The sequence below is a fragment of the Mya arenaria genome, chromosome 8 (assembly GCF_026914265.1).
Source record: "Mya arenaria isolate MELC-2E11 chromosome 8, ASM2691426v1".
Classification (NCBI taxonomy): Eukaryota; Metazoa; Mollusca; class Bivalvia; order Myida; family Myidae; genus Mya; species Mya arenaria.
Window position 1 is genome coordinate 41,973,706 of NC_069129.1, and position 22,718 is coordinate 41,996,423.

Genomic DNA, 22,718 nt, shown 5'->3' on the forward strand with positions numbered 1-22,718 from the left:
TGCACGCGACACGTCGTCTTGGTATGTGGAACACATGTGGCAAGTTATTTTAAAATCTGTCCATACAAGACAAAGTTACAGCCCGGACACGACAACCTATACTCTATGTCCTTATATGCAGCACTCCATTGTAAATAAACACTAAGTGTGACCTTGACCTTTGAGGTAGGGACATGGGTCTTGCAAGCGACACGTTGTCTTGGTATGTGGTACACATGTGGCAAGTTATTTTAAAATCTGTCCATACAAGAGAAAGTTACAGCCCGGACACGACAACCTATACTCTATGTCCTTATATGCAGCACTCCATTGTGAATAAACACTAAGTGTGACCTTGACCTTTGAGGTAGGGACACGAGTCTTGCACGCCACACGTCGTATTGGTATGTGGAACAAATGTGGCAAGTTATTTTAAAATCTGTCCATACAAGGGAAAGTTACAGAGCCGGACGGACGGACGGTGCAATTTTAATATGCCCACCTTCGGGGGCATAAAAACAAAACAAAAAATACCAAACATGATGTTTATGTATAACGTTATATTGTTTTCAATATCCCTGGCCTATAATTCCACCTATGGATTCGAACGCATCTAGCAAAAATTCTAATAGTGAGATTCTAATATATGTATATCATGTAAATGGTAAGAGTATTAAGATTTAAACAGGGCATCACGTGTATACAATTTCTAATTGTAACAAAGCTAAAATTTGAAATCAGATTCTTCGACTCCGAACCCTGAGGTATTCAATCCTAATTCACTTATCAATGTTTTACCCTATCTGAGGTGGCGTAAAAACTGGAAGGATTTAGACAATGTGCACATTTTGGTGTCTGTATACGACCAATGGCGCAGGGAAATTTGTCAAAAGCCGTAAGTTTTGGAATGATCAAGACATCAAAAATACTTTGACCCCCCCCCCCCCCCCACGCCAAGTCCATTACCCCCCCCCCCCCACCACCACCACCTCACAATCCCTAATGGCAGTCTGACATGGCCTGTCAAAGTACCACCTGTCAGGGATCACCTACTGTCTAAAGTCCTGTATTAAATGCCTGCTTACCCCACCCAAACCCATACCCAGATAGGACAAAACATTGATTGACGCATAATCTTTCCTTCACACTGAATGTTCTTGTGATATTGGAATGTTAATCAGATTCATGGATATCTATGCAAATACAAAATGCAAGTCAAAATTACTAAATCATAAATACTAACTAATCGGAATACAATTTATTTATATCTCAAGAGTTTAATTTTGACTGAATTGTTTTCAAGAGTATAAAACTGATTAATGTGTTACAAGTGATTGGGGAATATTTTTTTTATGGAATTACATTGAAACACTGTATTAATGATAAAAACAATTGAGACAACATATATTTTCTTAATTGAAAAGGAAAACTTTGTTTTGAAAAATATCCCGTACAGAATCCTTTAGAACCAAGATATTATAAGCATACTGTGAGGATAAAAAAAGATTGAAACATTTCATAACAAACATACGTAAGTACATAGTTAGGAATATTGAATGTTTCGTTGAACGTTCAGATATTTCCATACACCAAATTGTCAAACAGTAAACTATATTAATGACTGGCTGGCAATAATATAAAAATATCCAAATAATTGGAACAGCGATCACTCGTCGACCTGTTTACACATGATCAAACTTTTTTCAATAAAGAACGCTCTGAATATTCTAAAAAACACACTCAATATTTTCATAATTTGAACACACATTCCCTCCAAATATTCATTTGCTTCTATATAAAGGTATTACAAACAAAACAAAACACAAATTCCTGATTCTATGATTTGTAAAGGTCACTCCAACACACAAGGAGAAAAAACTATGGGGTCATATTATCAACGGGCGTACGACCTTTAAGCATGGGACAGGACGTGGTTAAATCACAATTTAAATTTAATACAAAGCCAGTTTCAGAAATTTCACTATTTTAATCTAAATAAGCCAACAGCCAAATTTTGGTTTCAAAATTTATATTTCGTTACGAAAAATGGATACAAAAATATATTTTGTATGATGTGATCGTTGATGACATGGCCCCCGTGTTTCTTGATTAATGTGCATAACAGAGGTATAAAGTTAAATCAACTTAAATATTTCATGTAAAATAAAATGCAATAAATGAGAGTATATATTAAAACAATAATAAAATTATAACACATGTCTCATTTATGCTTAAGTTTGCTCCGTTTTTGGGTTGTCCAGTTTGCGCAGTGGTTAACACACTCGCTTCTCTCCTAGAAGACAGGGGTTTTATTTCCTTGCCTAGGCGCATGTAATTTTGGTTTGTGGTGACGAAGCAGGACAAGTGGGTTTCCTTCGGGTACTCTGGTTTCCCCCACAACACCAGACCACTCTCTCGCGTAAAATCGTGCCAACAAGAGTGATTAATACAATGTTGTAATAACTTGTTCTCAATTGTTTTTAAATAAATAGGTTTAAACTAAGTTTGCTACGTCAATAAATGTAAATGAGGCTCATGGACCAGTTGCCATGATGCCGAACCACCCTGATATGAATATTCATAACAGTTAAACCAATCGAGAGCTTTCTTTTTACATTAAGCTCTATTGAACCCCTTTCATATAAATCAGGGTTATTATTCAATAAAAAAACTTAAGTTTATCTTATTATTAAGCATCATTGACTTCATTCACTCTATTGGTCAGTTATTAATAACAAGTAATCCGATTAGCTACATCATTCTGAGAATCAATTAAAACTAATACCAGCCCTGACTCGCACTCAGTACCAACTTGTCACACTTAACCAACATAATCAATCGTTTAAATAAACATCAAAGAATAACACATCGCAGTAACACAATCCCATCACACGCAAAATCTCACAATAGCATTTTCAATTAATCATTATTTCATATCACCAGTTTATAATGGCAAAACAATTGTTAGCTTAAAAACAAACAGTAATTCTATATTATTATACACAAGAAATACTTCTGTTAAGTATGAGTAAAAATTGCATGAAAAGGGTAGGTGTATAAAGATACCTAACATACATGGCGAATATTTGGACGATTACTGATAACAATAACAAATAAACTTCATTTAAAAGACTAAAGCATTCATAATGGAGGCAAAACACTAACAAAAACAATGTATATATAACATATATGATATGTTATTAAGAGTATACAAGGGTGAATGTGTTAAAACCGGGTAAAACCTATAGCTGGCTTTGATTTGCAAGGTCTTTTTTTTCCATCAACATTTTGATTTGCCCAAAAATGCAAGATTTCAAATTCACATCGTCTTTTTTAATTCGTAAGATAATATCAAATATTTTGCAAACGGATTTTAAATTTGCAAGCCAGATTGATACAAGAAAATTTTTGAAAAATAAACTCTTGTGAAATATTGATTTGTGAAAAATCATGAAAATTAAATCCTTGAATAACTATAACAATCAACAGTAATTATGTGATTCATAATGACATATACTAGAGCTAGTATTATTTAAACTTACAATGATTTACACAGCAAATTCACACTTTCAGAATAAAAAATTCTGAAATTTTAATGCAATTTTATCTTATAAGAAAGTTTATCTAGTTATATTTACTATTGATGCAAAAAAAAACAGTTTAACTTATTAGTAGAGCCAAAATATTTGTGGTAATCATACTCTGCAATAGTAAATTAAATCTTTAAACATTTTATTTCTAGTTTTAAAATTCCAGACTTTTCAATGAATTGGGTATAACCCACTCTTTTTTGCAAATCACATTGCAGTGATCAAGAAAAACACATACACATGTATGTTCTTATCAACAACTTGTGCATAATTCGAAAATATTTGACATTATTTTACAACAAATCAACAACATTACATATCAAATGCTTCCCTAACATCATTATTAATTTAAGATAAAACCAAAACACAGAGTTAAATCTTGTCCAAAGACAGGTAGGGTGGGTAGGCTTTTTATATATTTTATTAAGCTTAATGTTAGAATGTTATTGCCATCATTGGTCATCTTTCCTATAAAGCTTTATAGCTTTCTATTAACTACATATTAAAACACACACTTAAAATATATATATATATATATTTTTAATTTTTTTTTATTGACAAATTAAAGATATTGTAAGGTCCATTTCTTAGTAAGTGTCCAGTAACCCAAACCAGAAGTATTTTCTTAAGCCTAAGCAACAACTGGCAAAACCTGTGATAAGAAGATACCATTAAATACAACAACTTAACAATAAGTTCACTCTGACAAACATTAAAAATTAATAACAACGATTAATATAAACCCATCCTAAGAAAGATCTGCTACTACAGCGCCGATGAGTTTCTGCATATCTTTGGCACGTTTCTCTCCGGTTTCCAGCACCTCTTCATGATTGGCGACTTGTTTCGAGTCGTACTCCATGACGCAACTGTTCGTAATCAACGAGATTCCACATACCTCCATCCCACAATGGTTCGCTACCAGCACCTCCGGAACCGTGCTCATACCTGGACAAGACAGCAAGTTTTATGTGAACAGTTCACTATCTGATGAGTTAAGCCATCCACAAATTGATAATATTGCTTGTTTGTTATGATAATGTAAAGAAATGTATAAGGTTGTTTGTGTCTTAAAGCATGTATACCTGGTATTCAATAAAATCATATTAATAATACAATATTAAATTATTATATCTTGTAATTATATCATAATTATGATCAGTGAAATACTGAACTTGGAAAACTGACTTAAGATAGGAAATTACTTAAGATTCTTAATGAGTACTGGCAAAGGAGCCATAAATGTAAATTGGCAATATTTTAGGCTCGATATTTATAGAACAACTGAAGTCATTTCCTTACTGAACTTGATTTCCTATAAGTGTTTATAGTCAAATTTAAATATTTCAATAAGTCTACTTTTACATCAAAGTATTAAATTTTAATTAATTTTGGTTTAAGTCTATGAAAACATTTCTTTAATGATTTCAAGAAAGTTCTATCAAATGACCAATAAAATACTTAAAAGGACTTAAGTTAGTAAATGACTTATGACATATTTTATGAATACTGTCCCTGGGATGGTTAATTAATTATAAAACTTAAGTGTCTCTCTTATAATATAATACAATAGGATTATTAGTACTGCGTTTTGGTTCGGAAGGTTGTATTCAACTCAAGTGAATTTTTGCATGTTTCACGAGGCGCAAGCCGAGTGAAAACAAAATCTGTAAAATTCCATGAGAGTCCAATACGACATTCCGGATCAAAATGCAGTACTAATAACCCTTTTATTATATACATTACTGGTTAGATCACTTAAAAGCCTCATGTTTTCATAATAAATGTCATTTTAACGACGCACTATTTTGTTTTATGACGTCATTTTAACATCGCGCAATGATACTTGATATGACGTGACGTCACAAGAGTCGAATACGGCCGTATTGCACTGGAGTGGAATACGGACTACCGTACTTTGGGATATGTATTGCGTGTGGATTTATGATGGGTATATAATAAAATGACTTAATAATTTCCTTAATACTTCATTACCAATGATTTCTATAAAAAAAAACCATACTTTTTTTAAGTTGACTATTAAAATTTTAGGAAATTGACTTAAGTTAAGAAATGAAGTTTTATGAATATGGCCTCTGATGAAGCTTTTATAAAGAATTATTTCTGACAAAGTTTCACATATCATACCAGTGGCATCCACGCCTGCGACCTTAAGGAATCTACATTCCGTGACGGTCTCAAACGACGGACCCCCGAGAAAGCAATACACGCCCTCCTGCATGAAACTATTCATCCCCAACTTCTCCGCATGTTTGCGGAGGATCTCTCGTAGTCGCAGACTGTAACACTGGGAGGCAGGCGGGAATCTAGGCCCGAACCTGGAAACACAGAAGGAAGGACATCAATTGAAAGTATAAGTTTTGTTTCATATTAATTTTTATTTGTGCAGTAATTAATTCTAGCTTAATTAATAACTTGGAAAGACAAAGAACTCAGTTTATACCAATTTATTTTTGGTTGATTGTGATGGCCGCTGTACGCTTATATAAATCCCTCCTGAGAAGAAACCACTGCTGGTCTCCTTTCTGAGGGGATAGGATCTGAGCCCTGGTTAGGCTCAAACAATGACCTCATGGGTGAGAGGCCAACATCTATACTGCTAGATCACGCTCACCCTAACACAAGGGGCTTGAGATATTTGCATCAATGCAAATCTGTTGTCTGGAAAGTATAGTGGTGAATGCACTCGCTGAGAATTCATAAGCATCTATCACACTAAAGCAATTGATTTTCGGGGGGCACTTCCTTTTTTTAAGTACATTTAATTTGATAAATCGAACATAAATAAGTTTTATCAGACTGGGAATTGAACAGGGCACACCTTCCCAGGGTAATTTTATTTGTTAGTGGTATTTTTTTATGACAATTTCAACTTCTTAATGTTCAACTTATCAAAATAAATGCACTTAGAAAAAAGAAGCACTCCCTCGAAAATCAATTGTGTTAATGTGATAGATGTTTAAGAATAAGCATTTTACAAATAAAATCAAATCTTTGCACCAAAATTATACCTATCATCATTTGGTCCGACGAGGGGGTTGACAGCAGCAAACCCAGGCATGTTGAAGTGGTCCTTGATGATCATGATGTCCCCAACCTTGAAATCTTGGTTTATCCCGCCTGCTGCGTTCGTCACAAACAATATGCGGACACCCATCAGCTTCATTACTCTCACCGGTAGGATGATCTGTTATAAACGTGGAAAGTTTAATTTTTTTAAAGCTGCACTCTCACAGATTGAGCGTCTTGACAATTTTTTTGTTTTTTTTTTGTCTTGGAATGAGCGGATGGCGGAAGCAAATGACAAATGCCAGACACAGACCAATCACAATAGCTCACCTTGAGCACCTTGTGCACAGGTGAGCTAAAAATTGTTTGCTGCAGTGTAAGATGACAACATATTTCACCTCGTGAACAATAAAAAATAAATATTGCACTTGTGGCACAACCATTCGTAAAATAAACTACTAAAACAAACAATTATCTTCTGTTTTCAGTCTTAAATTTTTTTACATGGCTTTAACAGGAAATTTATATATAATTTTTATAATGTACATTACTAAATAAAACTTTAAGTTGCTTGGTTATGTTTCACTCACTGATTTTCATTAAACTTCCTTTGTTTGTAATATTGAATTTCATTATTTGTGCAACTGAAAGCTTGCACCTTATTATCTATCTCCCATGGATTGTGATCCAATAATAAAATGGCCTCTGAAGAGACGTAAAGTAATTATTTGGATTTGTTCAGTCGCTTATTTCGGAATAGAGAGACATTCATGCAATTAAACACTTAGAATGTTAGTAAATTTTTAAGTTTACTAATCAATTAAGTCAGTGCTAATGGCTGTGCCTGCAGCCTGGCTATAATGCATACTTAATAGTTAGGTAAACTAAATTTAATGCCTACTACTATAAGTATAATGTTCGAAACCTTATAGATTTTTATAAGAGGGGCAATATCATCTCAATCTCAATTTATTTTACCATATTAAAGCATAGTAAGATTCAAAATCGTCCATGTTTTTACATGCATTTTATAAATATATGTATTTTCTCATAGACTGTGTTGATAAAAACCTTGTCAATATTTCAAAGAAAACTAGTTCTTTAGAAATAAATGTACTAAATAAGTATTTAATACAAAACAGTGAGTTTCAGCCAATTACATTTTTTTGCTATAGAATAATTTTTCTTTGGAAATTTAACCAACTTTTTAATGGGCATTTTCTATGAGAGAATGCACTATTAAAAAGTGTAAAAATATAACAATTTTGATTAACTTTTGAGTTTTGACATTATGTGGTAAAATGAGTTGAAATTAAAACTGGGAATACTTCGTATTTCATTAAATATCTTGAGTAATAAATTTCCTTACGCGTTTCTAATGAAGTCAAGAATTCAGTCAAGTATTTCAGAAATTGTCGAGTAATGATATCATATTCCTAGTAAGATACTGTATTAAGATATTAACTTAAGTTGGGAAACATCATGACTCAATATTTCTTATGAATACAACACAAAACCTGATCTTAACTTAAGAAAACACATGTAAGCTTTTATAGTATGTCTTCATTTCATTGTCAATGGGCATATTCATAAATTTAAGTACAAAGCTAAGGTATAAAATATTAAATCTTTCAGTTAATGGTTCACAATCAATATCATTATAAATTCTTTACAAAATTTCACCAGTGAAAACATTCCCACATATGACAAAAGAAAAATAATGATGCAATATTAAAAGTTATTTTATTATTTTGAATGCCACAATTGTGTGACTGAAATGTACAGACATAACAATCTATCAAGTTTAATGCCAAATATATTCAAATGTAGTTAATATTATACTATGCTCTAAAATAACTCTTGCTGCATTAAAATAACAATAAATCTTAGACTGTTACTTTCATGTGGGTGAAAATAATGATATTAAATCTCATATAACGTGCAAGATGTTTTTGGACTAAATATAAGTTTTCCTTATCTTATTCTGTAATATCAAAATATCAGAAATAATACAATTTAAGAATAAAAAAATATTTTGGTTTGAGTGGGTGCAAAACCACACCAGTTAAGTCGATACAAAATTGAAAACTGAAGCAGAAACCACTAGGCCACAAGGTCATATACGACATGATACACGTGATAATGTCAATCAACCAATCACACTACAATGAATCGATGAATCCAATTAGTAACAGTAAACAAAATTGTGTTCTTCAAAGACAATATTTGAGGAAATATCAACATTTGTTGAAGGGTTCCAGCTGTCAGTATCTTAGTTTTAACACTCCTAATAATTTACCATACCTTAATATTTCATAATATACAAACTTTTATTGCGTAAAAAGTATTTTACAACCAATGAACAATTTCCTTTAAACAATCAAAGTAAAGAGGTTATTAGAACTTTCTTTCTTTTTAAGTTAATATATATATATATTTCCAACCGCATTGATACAAGGGCGTAAGCAATCAGAAACAGGTGCCTTGAACATGTATCCATCATTATATGTCCGGTAAACGCAGTGGTTAGCGCGCTCGCTTCTAACGAAGGCGACCCGGGTTCGATTCCTGGCCTGGGCTCATGTGAGTTTGGTTAGTGGTCACAAAGTCGGACAAGTGGGCGTTCTCTGAGTACTCCGGTTTCCCCCACACCACAAGACGACACTCTCGCGCAACATCATGCCAGCGAGAATGAATTAGTATAAGCTATCATAGCTTTCTTCACAATCGTAAAATATATAACGTTTATACTAATTTTCTAAAGATGAATGAGTAGATGTTAATACAACAGACCGCCATTCCCTACCCCGACCGACCCCACTTCTATATACCTTGTGTACGTCATATCCCTCATACAAGTGGGCCCGACCCTGCATAAGTACGACCTGCTGTCCGCCCAACAACCCGAACACCAGACGACCCGCATGACCAGGAACTGTAAAGAAAGAAATGTGGGCTTGGTAACATCGGCAATACCAGAATTAAAACAGGGGGAAGTTTTGTCACAATGTAGATGACTCACTCACTGTGGTTAAAATGGAGGTAAAATATTTAACTATGACTTGAGTGTAATAATAGAAACTTTTTTTCCACATCATTTTGAAATATTTACATTACATGTAGCTATGTTCAATTGTCAAATAAGGAAACAATTTCACATTATATCATGTGTAAAAAAAAATTAGAAACTGTGGGTATTTTGGGTTTATTGGCACTGAAACTAACGGTGTATAATATACACTATTCATTGCAGAGAGTGTTACCCCCTACCCCCTCCCCCTTTTTGGTGAGTTTTACTCTGCTTTCTGGAGCCTCTAGGGGTAGCTAGTATGAGGTACAGATCAAAGAAAATGGAATATAGTTCGGTACACAGACTCAAAATAGTTTTAAATACTTTTTAACGCATGTTTCCGATAGGAAGGGAAAATCGGATATGAAACGGGATGCCTCAGCTCCAATATCACGAAAATACATAAGTCAAATCTCAATCTCAACTCATTTTACCATACAACATCAAAATTTCATGAAAAAAATATATGTTTTAACACATTTTTTAAACCACATTCTATCATTGAATATGTTGATTGAAACCTTTGTTCTAGATTCCAATGGAAAAATATTCTACAGCCAAAATATACTTGAGTATAATTCATTGCCTTTTATTAATTACTCAAGTATATTTTTTGCTCTATTCTGAATAAGTTGTCTTTGAAATATTGTCAAAATCTTTCAATAACACATTCTGACATTTTAGTAACCTTTTTAAAAAGTAAAAAAACATGCAAGATTTTGACAATACTTTGCTTTTATGTTGTAAATTGATTTGAGACTGAGATTTGACTTTAGTGTTTACAACATCTATATAACCTGATGTGAGAATAGCAAAGTTTCGTGCAAAAAATATATATAAAGTTAATAAAAATTGTTCAATCAAATGTAAGAAAGATGAAAGGCACTCATGTAAAAAGTCCACCTTTACAGTAACTCAGTTAATGGAATTTTACAATCAATATTCATTATTATAAAACTTTTTATTACAGAAAGATGAAATTTTTAAGTGAAACAGGAAAGAAAATAAAACAAAGCAGATATAGAAAAGTAGAAAAGAACAAACTCTGAATTACATAGAATTTACAACTATAAAACTTGATTAAATAAAATAAATATAAAAGAATAATTATATTGAAGAGAGAGATTTGAAGCAAAATGATACATTCCAAGATACATAAGAGCTAATTAAAACAGACAAAATGTTGCATAACAATTGTAAATTAAGGTGGCAGATAATTTAGTTCGCCTTTATAATGTCCCTCCTTCAGGGCTAATTTACTGACTGATTATATGGTATAAAGAATGATAATTCAAATATTTTTGCCATGGCTTTGACAACCAAGGTTTCAATTTTTCAGATATGGTGCCAAACTGTCAGTAGTCAGTTGACATTTTAATCCTTTAGTTAAAATCTACCACTTAGGTATTTCCAGACATTGTAAGAATGACATTAACTAAGAAACAGACCATTCCCTTACTCCCCTCCATAACCAAAATAACAAAAGAGCCACAAACAGCATGCCCACACCTGTCTGTTATTTTTTCATTCGGAACACCTCGGCCTTTATCGAACAGAATTTACAGTGTCGAAAGAATCTCAAAGCTTGCCGGAGATGGCCGAGTTGTTATGATTGTTGAAGCTTTTCTATTAATCAAGGGGCATAACTTTTTATATATTAAGTCCAAGTTACAGGCAACTTGTTCCACAAAGGCTAATTATCATACTGAACATTTCATGCTAATAGTTAAATGTTTAAACTGTTTTCAATATCAAAGATTTGACATTACAACAACAGTTTCGACAGCTAGTATGAAAATAATATGTATAAACATTTTTATTAAAAGACAAGCTAAAAATTAATTATCGTGAATTAAGAATATTCAGAAAACTCAAATATTCTAACCATAACCAAAATTTTACTAAAATCTTTACCGCCACTTTAAAACAATCAGTTGCATGCACTGTTTTATAATTTTTGGGTAGCTTGGAATCAACTCAATGATACAGGGTGAAAGGTGAGGCACCCGAAGCGGGGGGGGGGGGGGGGGGGGGGGGAGTAGTTTTACCCAAAGGGCCCCCCTAAAACTGTCCAAGTTTTACTTTGTATTTCAATTTTGGGGAAAAAAGTAAAAAAATACACCCAAAATCATTTTGTACTAGAAATTGTTAAAATTTTCTTAAGGGAGTACCCCAGAACCCCTCTGCCAACACTTTAAAACAAATAAATTTCAGTTCTGAGGGAGAGGTGCAAGTCAAAAGGTTAAACCACTAAGTTACGCCCCCTCTAACATGGAATCATGGATCTGCTCTAAATAGTAACTAAATAAATCTTAAATCTGTAGGGATGTCACAGACGGCATTTTATTTTATTTCTTTCCTTTCATGACTGTTTTCCAATTAAATAATGATAAGAGTTCACTTCACACCATTATTATATACATCTACAGCAAAACAATGAAAGCAGGGCAGTAGGATAATTTCTTCTTCATTGAAACAGCCCCCAGGGAGCAATTCACAATTGTCTTTTGAATCATGTGTTGTTTACAAATAATTTCATCCTATTTATTTCATTTATTTAATTCATATTATTAATGATTTTTAATTCATTAAGATTTATAAATATTTCATAGAGAAGGCTTTAAGCTGGACTCTCACAAATATACCGTTTTTACTTTTTATTTTATTGTTTTTTGTCTTGGAAAGAGCTCATTTTTGCGTAAATATCTGGAAAACAAAGATAAAATATTGCTGACAATAGATCACATCGCAGATTTTCATATTTCCATTCGAAAATTTATGTTTTATGGCTTACACCGTTACTAACCGTTTAAAAAAATGCATAAAACATCAATTTTTGAACTTCAGTATAAAAATCTGTGATCTAAATTTTTGTCAGCAGTCTTATATAACTGGTTTCCATGGATTTTTTATACAAATCATCACTACATTAAAAGGATGTGATGATTTGTATAAAGTTATTTGAAAATCGCTTTATTAGTTACCAAGTTATGGCCCGGACACGGAATTGCTAACGGACGAGTAACAAAGATGTGGCCCGGACACAGAATTGCTAACGCCCCCCCATGGTGATTCTAGTCTTTGAGTAATGGCCTGGACATGGAATTGCTAACGTCCCCCCATTGTGATTCTAGACTTTGAGGTATGGACCTGGAAATTCCATGTGACACATCCTTTTAATGTAGTGATGATTTGTATAAAGTTATTTGAAAATCACTTTATTAGTAACAAAGATGTGGCCCGGACACAGAATTGCTAACGCCCCCCCCATTGTGATTCTAGTCTTTGAGGTATGGACCTGGAAATTGCGCGCGACACATCCTTTTAATGTAGTGATGATTTGTATGAAGTTATTTGAAAATCGCTTTATTAGTTACCAAGTTATGGCCCGGACACGGAATTGCTAACGGACGAGTAACAAAGATGTGGCCCGGAAACAGAATAGCTAAAGCCCCCCCATGGTGATTCTAGTCTTTGAGGTATGGACCTGGAAATTGCGCGCGACACATCCTTTTAATGTAGTGATGAATATGTATAAAGTTATTTGAAAATCGCTTTATTAGTTACCAAGTTATGGCCCGGACACGGAATTGCTAACAGACAAGTAAAAAAGATGTGGCCCGGACACAGAATTGCTAACGCCCCCCCCATTGGTGATTCTAGTCTTTGAGTTATGGCCTGGACATGGAATTGCTAACGTCCCCCCCATGGTGATTCTAGACTTTGAGGTATGGACCTGGAAATTCCATGTGACACATCCTTTTAATGTAGTGATGATTTGTATAAAGTTATTTGAAAATCACTTTATTAGTAACAAAGATGTGGCCCGGACACAGAATTGCTAACGCCCCCCATGGTGATTCTAGTGTTTGAGGTATGGACCTGGAAATTGCGCGCGACACATCCTTTTAATGTAATGATGCTTTGTATAAAGTTATTTGAAAATGACTTTATTAGTGACCAAGTTGTGGCCCGGACACGGATTTGCTAACGCACCCCCATGGTGATTCTAGTCTTTGAGGTATGGACCTGGAAATTGCGCGCGACACATCCTTTTAATGTAGTGATGATTTGTATAAAGTTATTTGAAAATAGCTTTATTAGTTACCAAGTTATGGCCCGGAAACAGAATTGCTAACGCCCCCCCATGGTGATTCTAGTCTTTGAGGTATGGACCTGGAAATTGCGCGTGACACATCCTTTTAATGTAATGATGCTTTGTATAAAGTTATTTGAAAATGACTTTATTAGTGACAAAGTTGTAACGCCCCCCCATGGTGATTCTAGTCTTTGAGGTATGGACCTGGAAATTGCGCGCGACACATCCTTTTAATGTAATGATGCTTTGTATAAAGTTATTTGAAAATGACTTTATTAGTGACAAAGTTGTGGCCCGGACACGGAATTGCTAATGCACCCCCATGGTGATTCTAGTCTTTGAGGTATGGACCTGGAAATTGCGCGCGACACATCCTTTTAATGTAGTGATGATTTGTATAAAGTTATTTGAAAATTGCTTCATTAGTTACCAAGTTATGGCCCGGACACGGAATTGCTAATGGACGGACAGACGGACGGACGGACAGACGGACAGACGATGGAGGCCATAACATAATACGACCCTTCGGGCGTATAAAAAGTTGTCAAAACCTTCAATCTGTGAGAGTGCAGCTTTAAAGAATGTAAAGTAAAACACTAGCAGTTATACACATTTCTACATATACCATCAGAAAAAATAAAACAAGATGTGTCCTAATATGTTCGTTCTGTGACATTCTTCATTTGATTGTATGAATGATACCCATACATTTACATGGATATTTAACAAAACTGAATATCAAGTCAGGATGTCACTCTGATGTACCATATTGGAGGGTGTTTTCTTACAAAGTATGCGTTCATACATGAAATTATCATATCAAAATGATGACCAGTACGCTATGCGGTAAGAGGTGTGCGGATGAATTACAACGCTATTTCAATGAACACAAATATGTCACATGATACTTATTGAATGGCTGTCCTTGCGAGGATGAAACAAAACAGTTTCTTCACCAACTTCCCAAATATAATTGAATTATACATTCGCATTTCATGCTGAATGTGCATAATTTTAATTTTTGCAGTCCGAGTTATACTAATTAAAATTTCAATATTTTAGTCCTTAGAGTTACTAAATTGTTTCCAAGATATGCGTCCACAGGTTTTGGTTTCCCGATTGAAAAAACAGCTCATTTGATATGATCAATTCTGGTCAAATATTTTTAATTTCCTTTAATATACTATAATTCTGACTACAGAACACAAAAGCAGACAACATGCTTCATACTTTGTACTAGTATTCTTGGCATTTAATATCAGAAAATGATGCCTTCTGTGTGATTCCCATGATCATACACCTAAATAAAGCTTTATTTGTACTCATTTTGTTACTGATGAAAAATAGTAAACTTTACGTAGTGTATTAACTTTTTGGTGGACCAATCAGAATGCTGTTTTATCAAATTTCCCCGAGTTTATATTCCATTGAATAGTTGGTTGCTGACAATATTTAGAAGAAGGAATTAACTGATTTTTCATTTTGATTTTGTAATTTTTTTAATAAATGTAATTGAAATCAGTTTGAGGGTTTGGCTAGAGTCCAACCTATGACAGAAAACAATCTGGAGCACTCATGACTGAGCATTCCTGACTGAGCAATTAAGGCTTACATCATCCACTTTTAATTTGATTGCTTTAATGTTGAAACTTGATTCTCATTGATCCACAAATAATTGCATCCACTAAACAAGATAGTATATTATTGACTTCCTACAGAAACTTTCTTGTTCAGGGTGTGCTTCTATTTTCTGAAGATCTTCAAAAATATACAGGATTATTTACATGGCAAGCAACACTGCCAATCTACAAGGAAGTTATGTTATAGCATTCACATCATTCGTAATTAGCCACATTGTTAGCCATGCCACAATTTCTATTGATCACCTTCTATCAATATATAGGGATATTTACAATACAAAATTTAAGACTATATGTCATTTACATAAAATAGGCACAAACACAGCCAGTACAAATGGACCCATTCTTTAGAATTGGCAGCTAAACAGAACATGCCATTTTTAAGCAATTTGCTACCCTGATTTCTGACATCACTTTTGACATATGAGGACACAAAACTTGCAACCTTGCCTTATATCCAACAAGACATATAATGTAAATGTTGACTTTGCGATATACCTGACATCCAGCTTTGTTCAATATCCACTGTTCCTAAAATAATGCCAGTTCGACCGATATACAACAGCTTGTGGTTACAGACAATAATGAGGGCGACACACCCCCTTATAGTTTAGTTTAGCTTGATTGCGAAAACGGCTTCAGCTTTTTATATAAACTCAAATTGCAAGGACATTTTCTTTGGTGGAAACCAGTACTGGTAACCTTGTTAAGAAGCCAATTTATAATTACGAAAATATGTCCCAGCTAGGACCTTGAATGCTTAATGTCTTGCATGGGAAGTGAAAACAAATTGTATAACTATTCAGTATTGACCCACTTTTTTTTTAAACATTACCAGAGAGTTAACAGTATGCTAGCATTACCAAATTTGGTAGAATTTGGTAGTCAGATTTTCAAAATTGGTTACATATCCATTAAATATAGGTTATAACTAATGTATATATATTGCAAATAAAAATAATGTATTCCACGGGAGAGACAGAGACTTCTTGAATTTAAAAGTTTCATTTTCCTATACAATACTTTGCTCTGAATGGAAAGTTTTAGGCAATGAATTTTAAAATATATGAGTATATTAGAATAAATATGAGTTATATTTTGATCACAAAAACCGAGGGGGTGTCGCCCTCACATATGCATAAAAACACAGAAAAGTTTTCCCGCGTTAAAAAGCACTAGATAAGACAACAATGATCAAGTTTTGCTTATAACATTGATCAAACAATGTGGATGAAAAGCACAACAAACAAAAATAGACGTTAATTGCAATGGTTGCATAGCAACAGTAACTAGTCAAAATCAGTCGAGAAAATCTGAGAAATTATCACTTCATGCCGAAAGAATAAATTTACATAGCAATTATCACTTCTGATTGCAGAAAAAGTAATCGATATACAAACATGTGCAGAATAAGATAACATAGAAATCTATAACAAATAAAACTTAAAAGAATGGTAAAAGCATTAAATCATTTATTTACCGACAGATACAAAGAAGTACAATGTTTCACTAGAACGCACATTAAAGGCAAATATCCGTGTTGTTACAAGGAATTAGGACAGACTTGTGGATATGTTGTATTTTCCTCATTACTGATATGAGACCCTCAGAGTTGATTTATTCAGATATTTTTTTATTGATTAATGGACGCAGCTTATTGCCAGTGACTTTCAAATTTTATCAATAAATATATTTTATCAATAAATATATTTTATCCGAGCCTCACAAAATGTGCACAATTATGATCATGGAACCTGAGTGAAAACTATGCATGCAGTACATTCATTACAAATAAAAGAAAAATGTGACTCAGCCTGGGATATTTGTCTTTAAGGAATTACTCTGAAGCTTTTTTGAAAAAGCTGTTTGCAAAACTACAATGTACCTGTGCTAACTGGGAAGCCCTCAATTTCAGAATAGCTAATTTCCTCCTTGTTCTCTAACACGTCTGCGAGCCCACCGAGCCCCGAACCGCATATAATGCCGATGTGGGGACGTGACTTCACCCGGTCCAGCAGTGATTTTGCGATACGAGATACATCGTCATAGGAGTATCTGAAACAAATATATTTGTGTTTTTAATAATAAGGCCATATATCTTTTATGAATGCAATAAAATATTTTTGCAAAATAACACAGACTGGCTTGGCAGATCACAAATGCATGCTCTGACCATGTAGTATGCAAAACATTTGTACAATGATGAAATTGGTTCTTACACAAGGGCAGTAATGTCAGGTGCGTCCATGCTTCCCGGTTCATTGTTTTGAGTGGAAAACGTCCTCGATTTGGTGAGTATTATCACTGTTTTCTATATGTTTCAACGATAATTTTTAGAAACGACCTTGTGCACCGAATGAAGAGCAATTGCTCGTTTACGAAGACGCTTATTTTAGATCATAATAATGTCTGTATTAAAATATCTCGTGAAAACGATGCACGTTCTTACTAGGCTTCCCGACTCACTCAATGCGTTTTTTGCTTCAAAACAACTATTTAATACCGCTTTCTTGCGTACAAACCCCACCCGATGCTTTGTTTTGGACAATAACAGTATTGCTATTGTTTTCCGAATGCAGACAGTCAATTTTGGAGTTAAATCGGCTCATTTACGAAAATACTTGCTGGTTCATTCTGTACATTTTTAGAACCTAGGTTCATCCCAAATCTGGAAGATCTATGGCACACTGTATTTACCCGAAATACCAGTCGTTTTGTTTAAGTTTTTCACAAAAATTAATTTTGTTAATTATTTGATTAAATAAGAGGGTGTACAGATACATAATTTATATTTTCAGGGAATAAAAAATGAAATGAAAGAAGAGATCAAACCTGAATCTAAATAGACAAAAAACAAGACGCTTAAAGTTAGTCCATATAAACGACATAATAAATGAACTTTGCAGATCTATATCACCACAGTTTAGGCAAAAAATTGTCAGCAGCATGAAACGATCTTTTCCAAGATCACCAAGCACAAGAACATTTACACCCACAAAGTCACCATGTCGAAAACGCATTCGACAATTGTTGTTTGACAAGGAACCAGGTACTCATTTGAATATAAGTGTGCCACATAAATTGACATAAACTAGCTAGATAGTTTTTTTCTGTAAAGAAATTCAGGACAATTATTTAAAGAAATGTTTTACTCTTTCATATCATAATTGTAGAAAAAAAATAGAGTCGAAGACCGGGTTGGAACCGGTGTCGCCAAAAATGGCAGTCCAGTGTTGTATCCACTGTGCTACGAAGGCTTACTTTCTTTTAAACAGTTGGAATATTTAAGCTATATACCTAACTTGGTTATATCACGTGATGACATCGACTAGCCAATCACGTATTACGGGAATGAATTCCACTAGGTAGACATACCTAGTAATCTTTTTTATTGAAAAAAAAACATGAAAAAATTGCGAAAAAAGAAAATAATTTTGAACTATGTGGTACTTCTGTTAGTAAGTTTCAATGCATTGTACAAATCGATACGAAGTTTATGTCAGGTTTCGACAATTTTCTCTTCTTTTTTTTCGCTATTTCATCATACGGAGTACAGCCCCTTTAAAAATTGCTTATGTAATAATGTAAGGTAAAATTGTGGATTATTTAAAACTACCTTTTTAGGAAATAGCAATGAAAAGGAACTAAGAGTTTACCTTAAAGAGTGTGCTATATGTTTACTTTGGCAATCAAAATAAAAAGGGAGACAACCTGCAGGAAACAGTCAACAATTTAAGGTCTTAAATGTTGTACGTTACACATAAGTTGATAAAACTGTTTTATGTAAAGACATAACCGTGTCTCGACTTACTATATATCCTCCAAAAATAATGACAGTTCTACTTTAAGTAGAGAGTCCTGTCTGTGTGTGTATACCACATGATAAATAACGTCATAAACGCTACGTCTGAAAACAAAATTTTGCTTCGAATGAAGACTTTAAACAAAGATAACTTTCCTATTTCATCACCATTTTAAATGAAATATAGCACAGTCTACGCCGCTAATGGAGCCCCGCCTTCGGTCGTTTACCAGTGTTTGATTGAGAGTTTAGTTTCTTAAAACACTTGGACAAAACTTTTCACAATACGGCCGTCTGATGGAGCACTGTCAAAACATTATTTTGGAAATGGGTTTGTCGAAGTGTTTGTTGAAACTAATCACCTTATCAAACTCCGGTAATACAACGAAGGCGGGGCTCCTTGGGTGGCATAGACTGCCCTTTGTTTAATTCAAAATGGTGTAGTGATTGAAAAGTTATCTTCGATTTAAGTTTTCATTTTAAGCAAAATGTTGCCTTCCGACGTAGCATATATAACGTAATTTATCACGTGGTATACACACTCTGCCTGTACAAAATTACCTTCTTAGACGTGCTTTAGTACATATACACGAATTTTAAAAAAATTGACGCCTTTTATTCGTTATTTTAATGTGCCATAGATCTTCCAGATTTGGGATGAACCTAGGTTCTAAAAATGAACAGAATGAACCAGCAAGCATTTTCGTAAATCCAAAATTGCATTCGGAAAACAATAGCAATACTGTTATTGTCCAAAACAAAGCATCGGGTGGGGTTTGTACGCAAATAGTTGTTTTGAAGCAAAAAATGCATTAAGTGAGTCGGGAAGCCTAGTAAGAACGTGCAATGTTTTCACGAGATATTTTAATACAGACATTATTTTCATCTAAAACAAGCGTCTTCGTAAACGAGCAATTGCTCTTCATTCGGTGCACAAGGTCGTTTCTAAAAATTATTGTTGAAACATCTGGAAAACAGTGGTAATACTCACCGAATCGAGGACGTTTTCCACTCAAAACAATGAACCGGGAAGCATGGACGCACCTGACATTACTGCCCTTGTACAAACAAAGATAAAACAAAGAGTTAATGCAGAAACCACATTACAACCAGATTTTTTATTTTGAAAAATTGTCATTTAACAGCAGATAGTGAGAACCCTGATCAAGAGGAAAAAATTTAATGCTACCTTTATTCACACTGGTTCAACCTATTTATTTTTTTACCTGAGATGACCCAGATTCACACTGGTTCGAAAATACTGATAAATATTGGGACTAAGTTTCATGGAGATTAGATGAAAACTGTTGTATTTATTACACTAACCAAAAAACGCAAATTTTATAATGACACCGGAACATCTGCCAGCCTTTTTTTTGCAAATCTATAACTTGAGATTTTTTTTATGAAAAATCTGGCTTAAAATATCAATGATACATATATTGTTTTGTATCTAGCCACAACACTTTTATCACATAAAATAAAGGTGTTGATCAATTCCTGTTAAAACACGAACACCTTTTACTCACTTGCTTCCATTAATTTTGATCCCATTTGTCACTGGCATGGCTTAATAATGTCACTGATGTCACTGTATGGCTAAATAATGACACTGATGTCACTGTATGGCTAAATAATGACACTGATGTCACTGTATGGCTAAATAATGTCACTGTATGGCTAAATAATGTCACTGTATGGCTAAATAATGTCACTGTATGGCTAAATAATGTCACTGTATTGTCACTAATAACCAGATTACTTTTGTTCCTGAACTTTACTAACAGATATAATTTTAAACTGTTAATATTGCATCATCTACTAGAATAAAATTTCCTGAAAATAAATAACCACATTTCATTTAAAGCTAAACTTTATTTTATCTAAATTGTAAATGTATACTGAAATGTTCAATAGCTTTTTGTGCTCCAATTTCCTTTTGTCACAAAAGCAATGCTTTAACTACCAGAGTATCAAATTACAAACAAAGAGTGGGGCACATTTGTTTACAGTCGATCATGGTACTAAAGTTTGATCTATTACATCCCAAGGCCAAACAGTTTTGATCAGATCTTTGTCAAATAGAGTAAAGGTCAATGAGAACTTCAATAGTATGGTCCAGAACAGATTTAAAACATGATAAATATTTAAAACAATGTTAAAATGTACATGGTTATTATTGAAGGTTCAATTGTTATTGTGTCTATATTCCACAAATGCCAGAGAGTTATATACATTTTGTAGTACATGTATGAATGAATAAAACACACTGATATTTACATTAATCATGTTTTATTACAGAAATAATGTTACTTTAAGTCATCAGAAAAGCTTTTCTGTATTAATTTAGTGTTTAAAAAATAGAGAAGGAAACATTAATAATTAACTGTTAATAATTATATATTCAATTAAGCTATAAGATGTGTCTAAAGGTGAAATAGCCAAATGGGCATTTATCTACATACAAAATGGACACGACTAAATATGAACATGTACATATATGTTAAGCTTAATAAAAAGTTAATTAGCTAATAACAATGTCCAATGTGTAACCTCCTCAACAAGCCTTAAAAATTATAAAAAATGATTTTTTTATCACAATATAGGTATATTTTCTGAGAATTATTAATTCCTTATTTTCATAAATACTGTACTCCAGTACTCCTGATAAACCAATCAATTACAAATAATCACTCTTTATTTTAAATAATAACGTGAAATAATCACTGTTCTTTTACAGTATGAATAAATGTGAAAAATAAAAGTCCATGGAAAAAATAATATAGATAATAGTACACAAATGTTTGTCTTCAATACTTCTCACTCAATACTGCTGTTGAAATAATTGCATCACTTTACACTTATGTATAGCCGCCTGCTAGTAAACAGATCGAGAGAAATGATTTCTATCCAATCAAAGCGAAGCTTTCATTCAGCACACAAACACACCTCCATTTTAAGCCAATAGAAAGGTTTGTTTTCAAGGACATACCACCTCCATGTATGAATGTAAACAGCCTTGACCTCGTGTATACATGGAAAATTTTACTACAAATAAATGAAATGCTTCTACAAAATTAGCTTTACTTATCCTCATAGTTACAATAAACATAAAAAAACACATTTGAATACAACCGAACATTATGATCGAAACTGAGTCTTATTTACATTCAGTACATAATAATTCGGTATTGATTTGCTGAACAGTGACATTCAGGAAATACTACATCATAAGCATTTAAAAAAAACATACCCTTTATCTGATTCGATTCCGCTCATCTGGCGACAGAAAATATTAACTTCAGAAGTTGCCATCGCTGTAACAGTAATGTAGTCGGACGTATGCGAGAGCTGATAGAATTGTGTCTCTGTAGGTATTGCAGAAATGGGTTAGAAATGTTATGCGAGCTCTACTTGGCGTGCAAAACCCGGTCACAGGGAAAGTACTCACATATGTATTATGAAAACCGGTCTCCAACTGATTCGTAGTTCCCATATGCGAATTAAA

The 22,718-nt window shown here is 33.5% G+C and overlaps 1 protein-coding gene across 3 annotated transcripts; it reads right to left on the minus strand.

The window, feature by feature from the left end:
- Positions 1-979: 979 nt before the first annotated feature.
- LOC128243371 (purine nucleoside phosphorylase-like) lies at positions 980-22,636 on the minus strand. 3 transcript variants are annotated; one of them, XM_052961125.1, is made up of 7 exons: positions 22,007-22,097; positions 20,740-21,046; positions 17,294-17,463; positions 9,431-9,534; positions 6,602-6,777; positions 5,718-5,908; positions 980-4,517 (listed from the first exon to the last, which is right to left on the minus strand). In XM_052961125.1, the coding sequence occupies exons 2-7, from the start codon at positions 20,775-20,777 to the stop codon at positions 4,318-4,320; spliced, it is 879 nt and encodes a 292-aa protein (XP_052817085.1). In that variant the 5' UTR covers positions 20,778-21,046; positions 22,007-22,097; the 3' UTR covers positions 980-4,317. The 3 variants fall into 3 exon arrangements, with proteins under 3 accessions (XP_052817085.1, XP_052817086.1, XP_052817084.1); XM_052961126.1 differs by lacking the exon at positions 22,007-22,097 and adding an exon at positions 21,949-21,966; XM_052961124.1 differs by lacking the exons at positions 20,740-21,046; positions 22,007-22,097 and adding an exon at positions 22,464-22,636.
- Positions 22,637-22,718: the final 82 nt, after the last annotated feature.

Excerpts from the sequence above, each read along its gene's own strand:
- LOC128243371 (XM_052961124.1), bottom strand. The coding sequence starts at position 22,525 with ATGGCAACTTCTGAAGTTAATATTTTCTGTCGCCAGATGAGCGGAATC. Across the intron at positions 17,464-22,463 it reads GGAATCGAATCAGATAAAGG|ATACTCCTATGACGATGTAT; the intron begins GTATGTTTTTTT and ends TATTTGTTTCAG. Across the intron at positions 5,909-6,601 it reads GTCGGACCAAATGATGATAG|GTTCGGGCCTAGATTCCCGC; the intron begins GTATAATTTTGG and ends CTGTGTTTCCAG.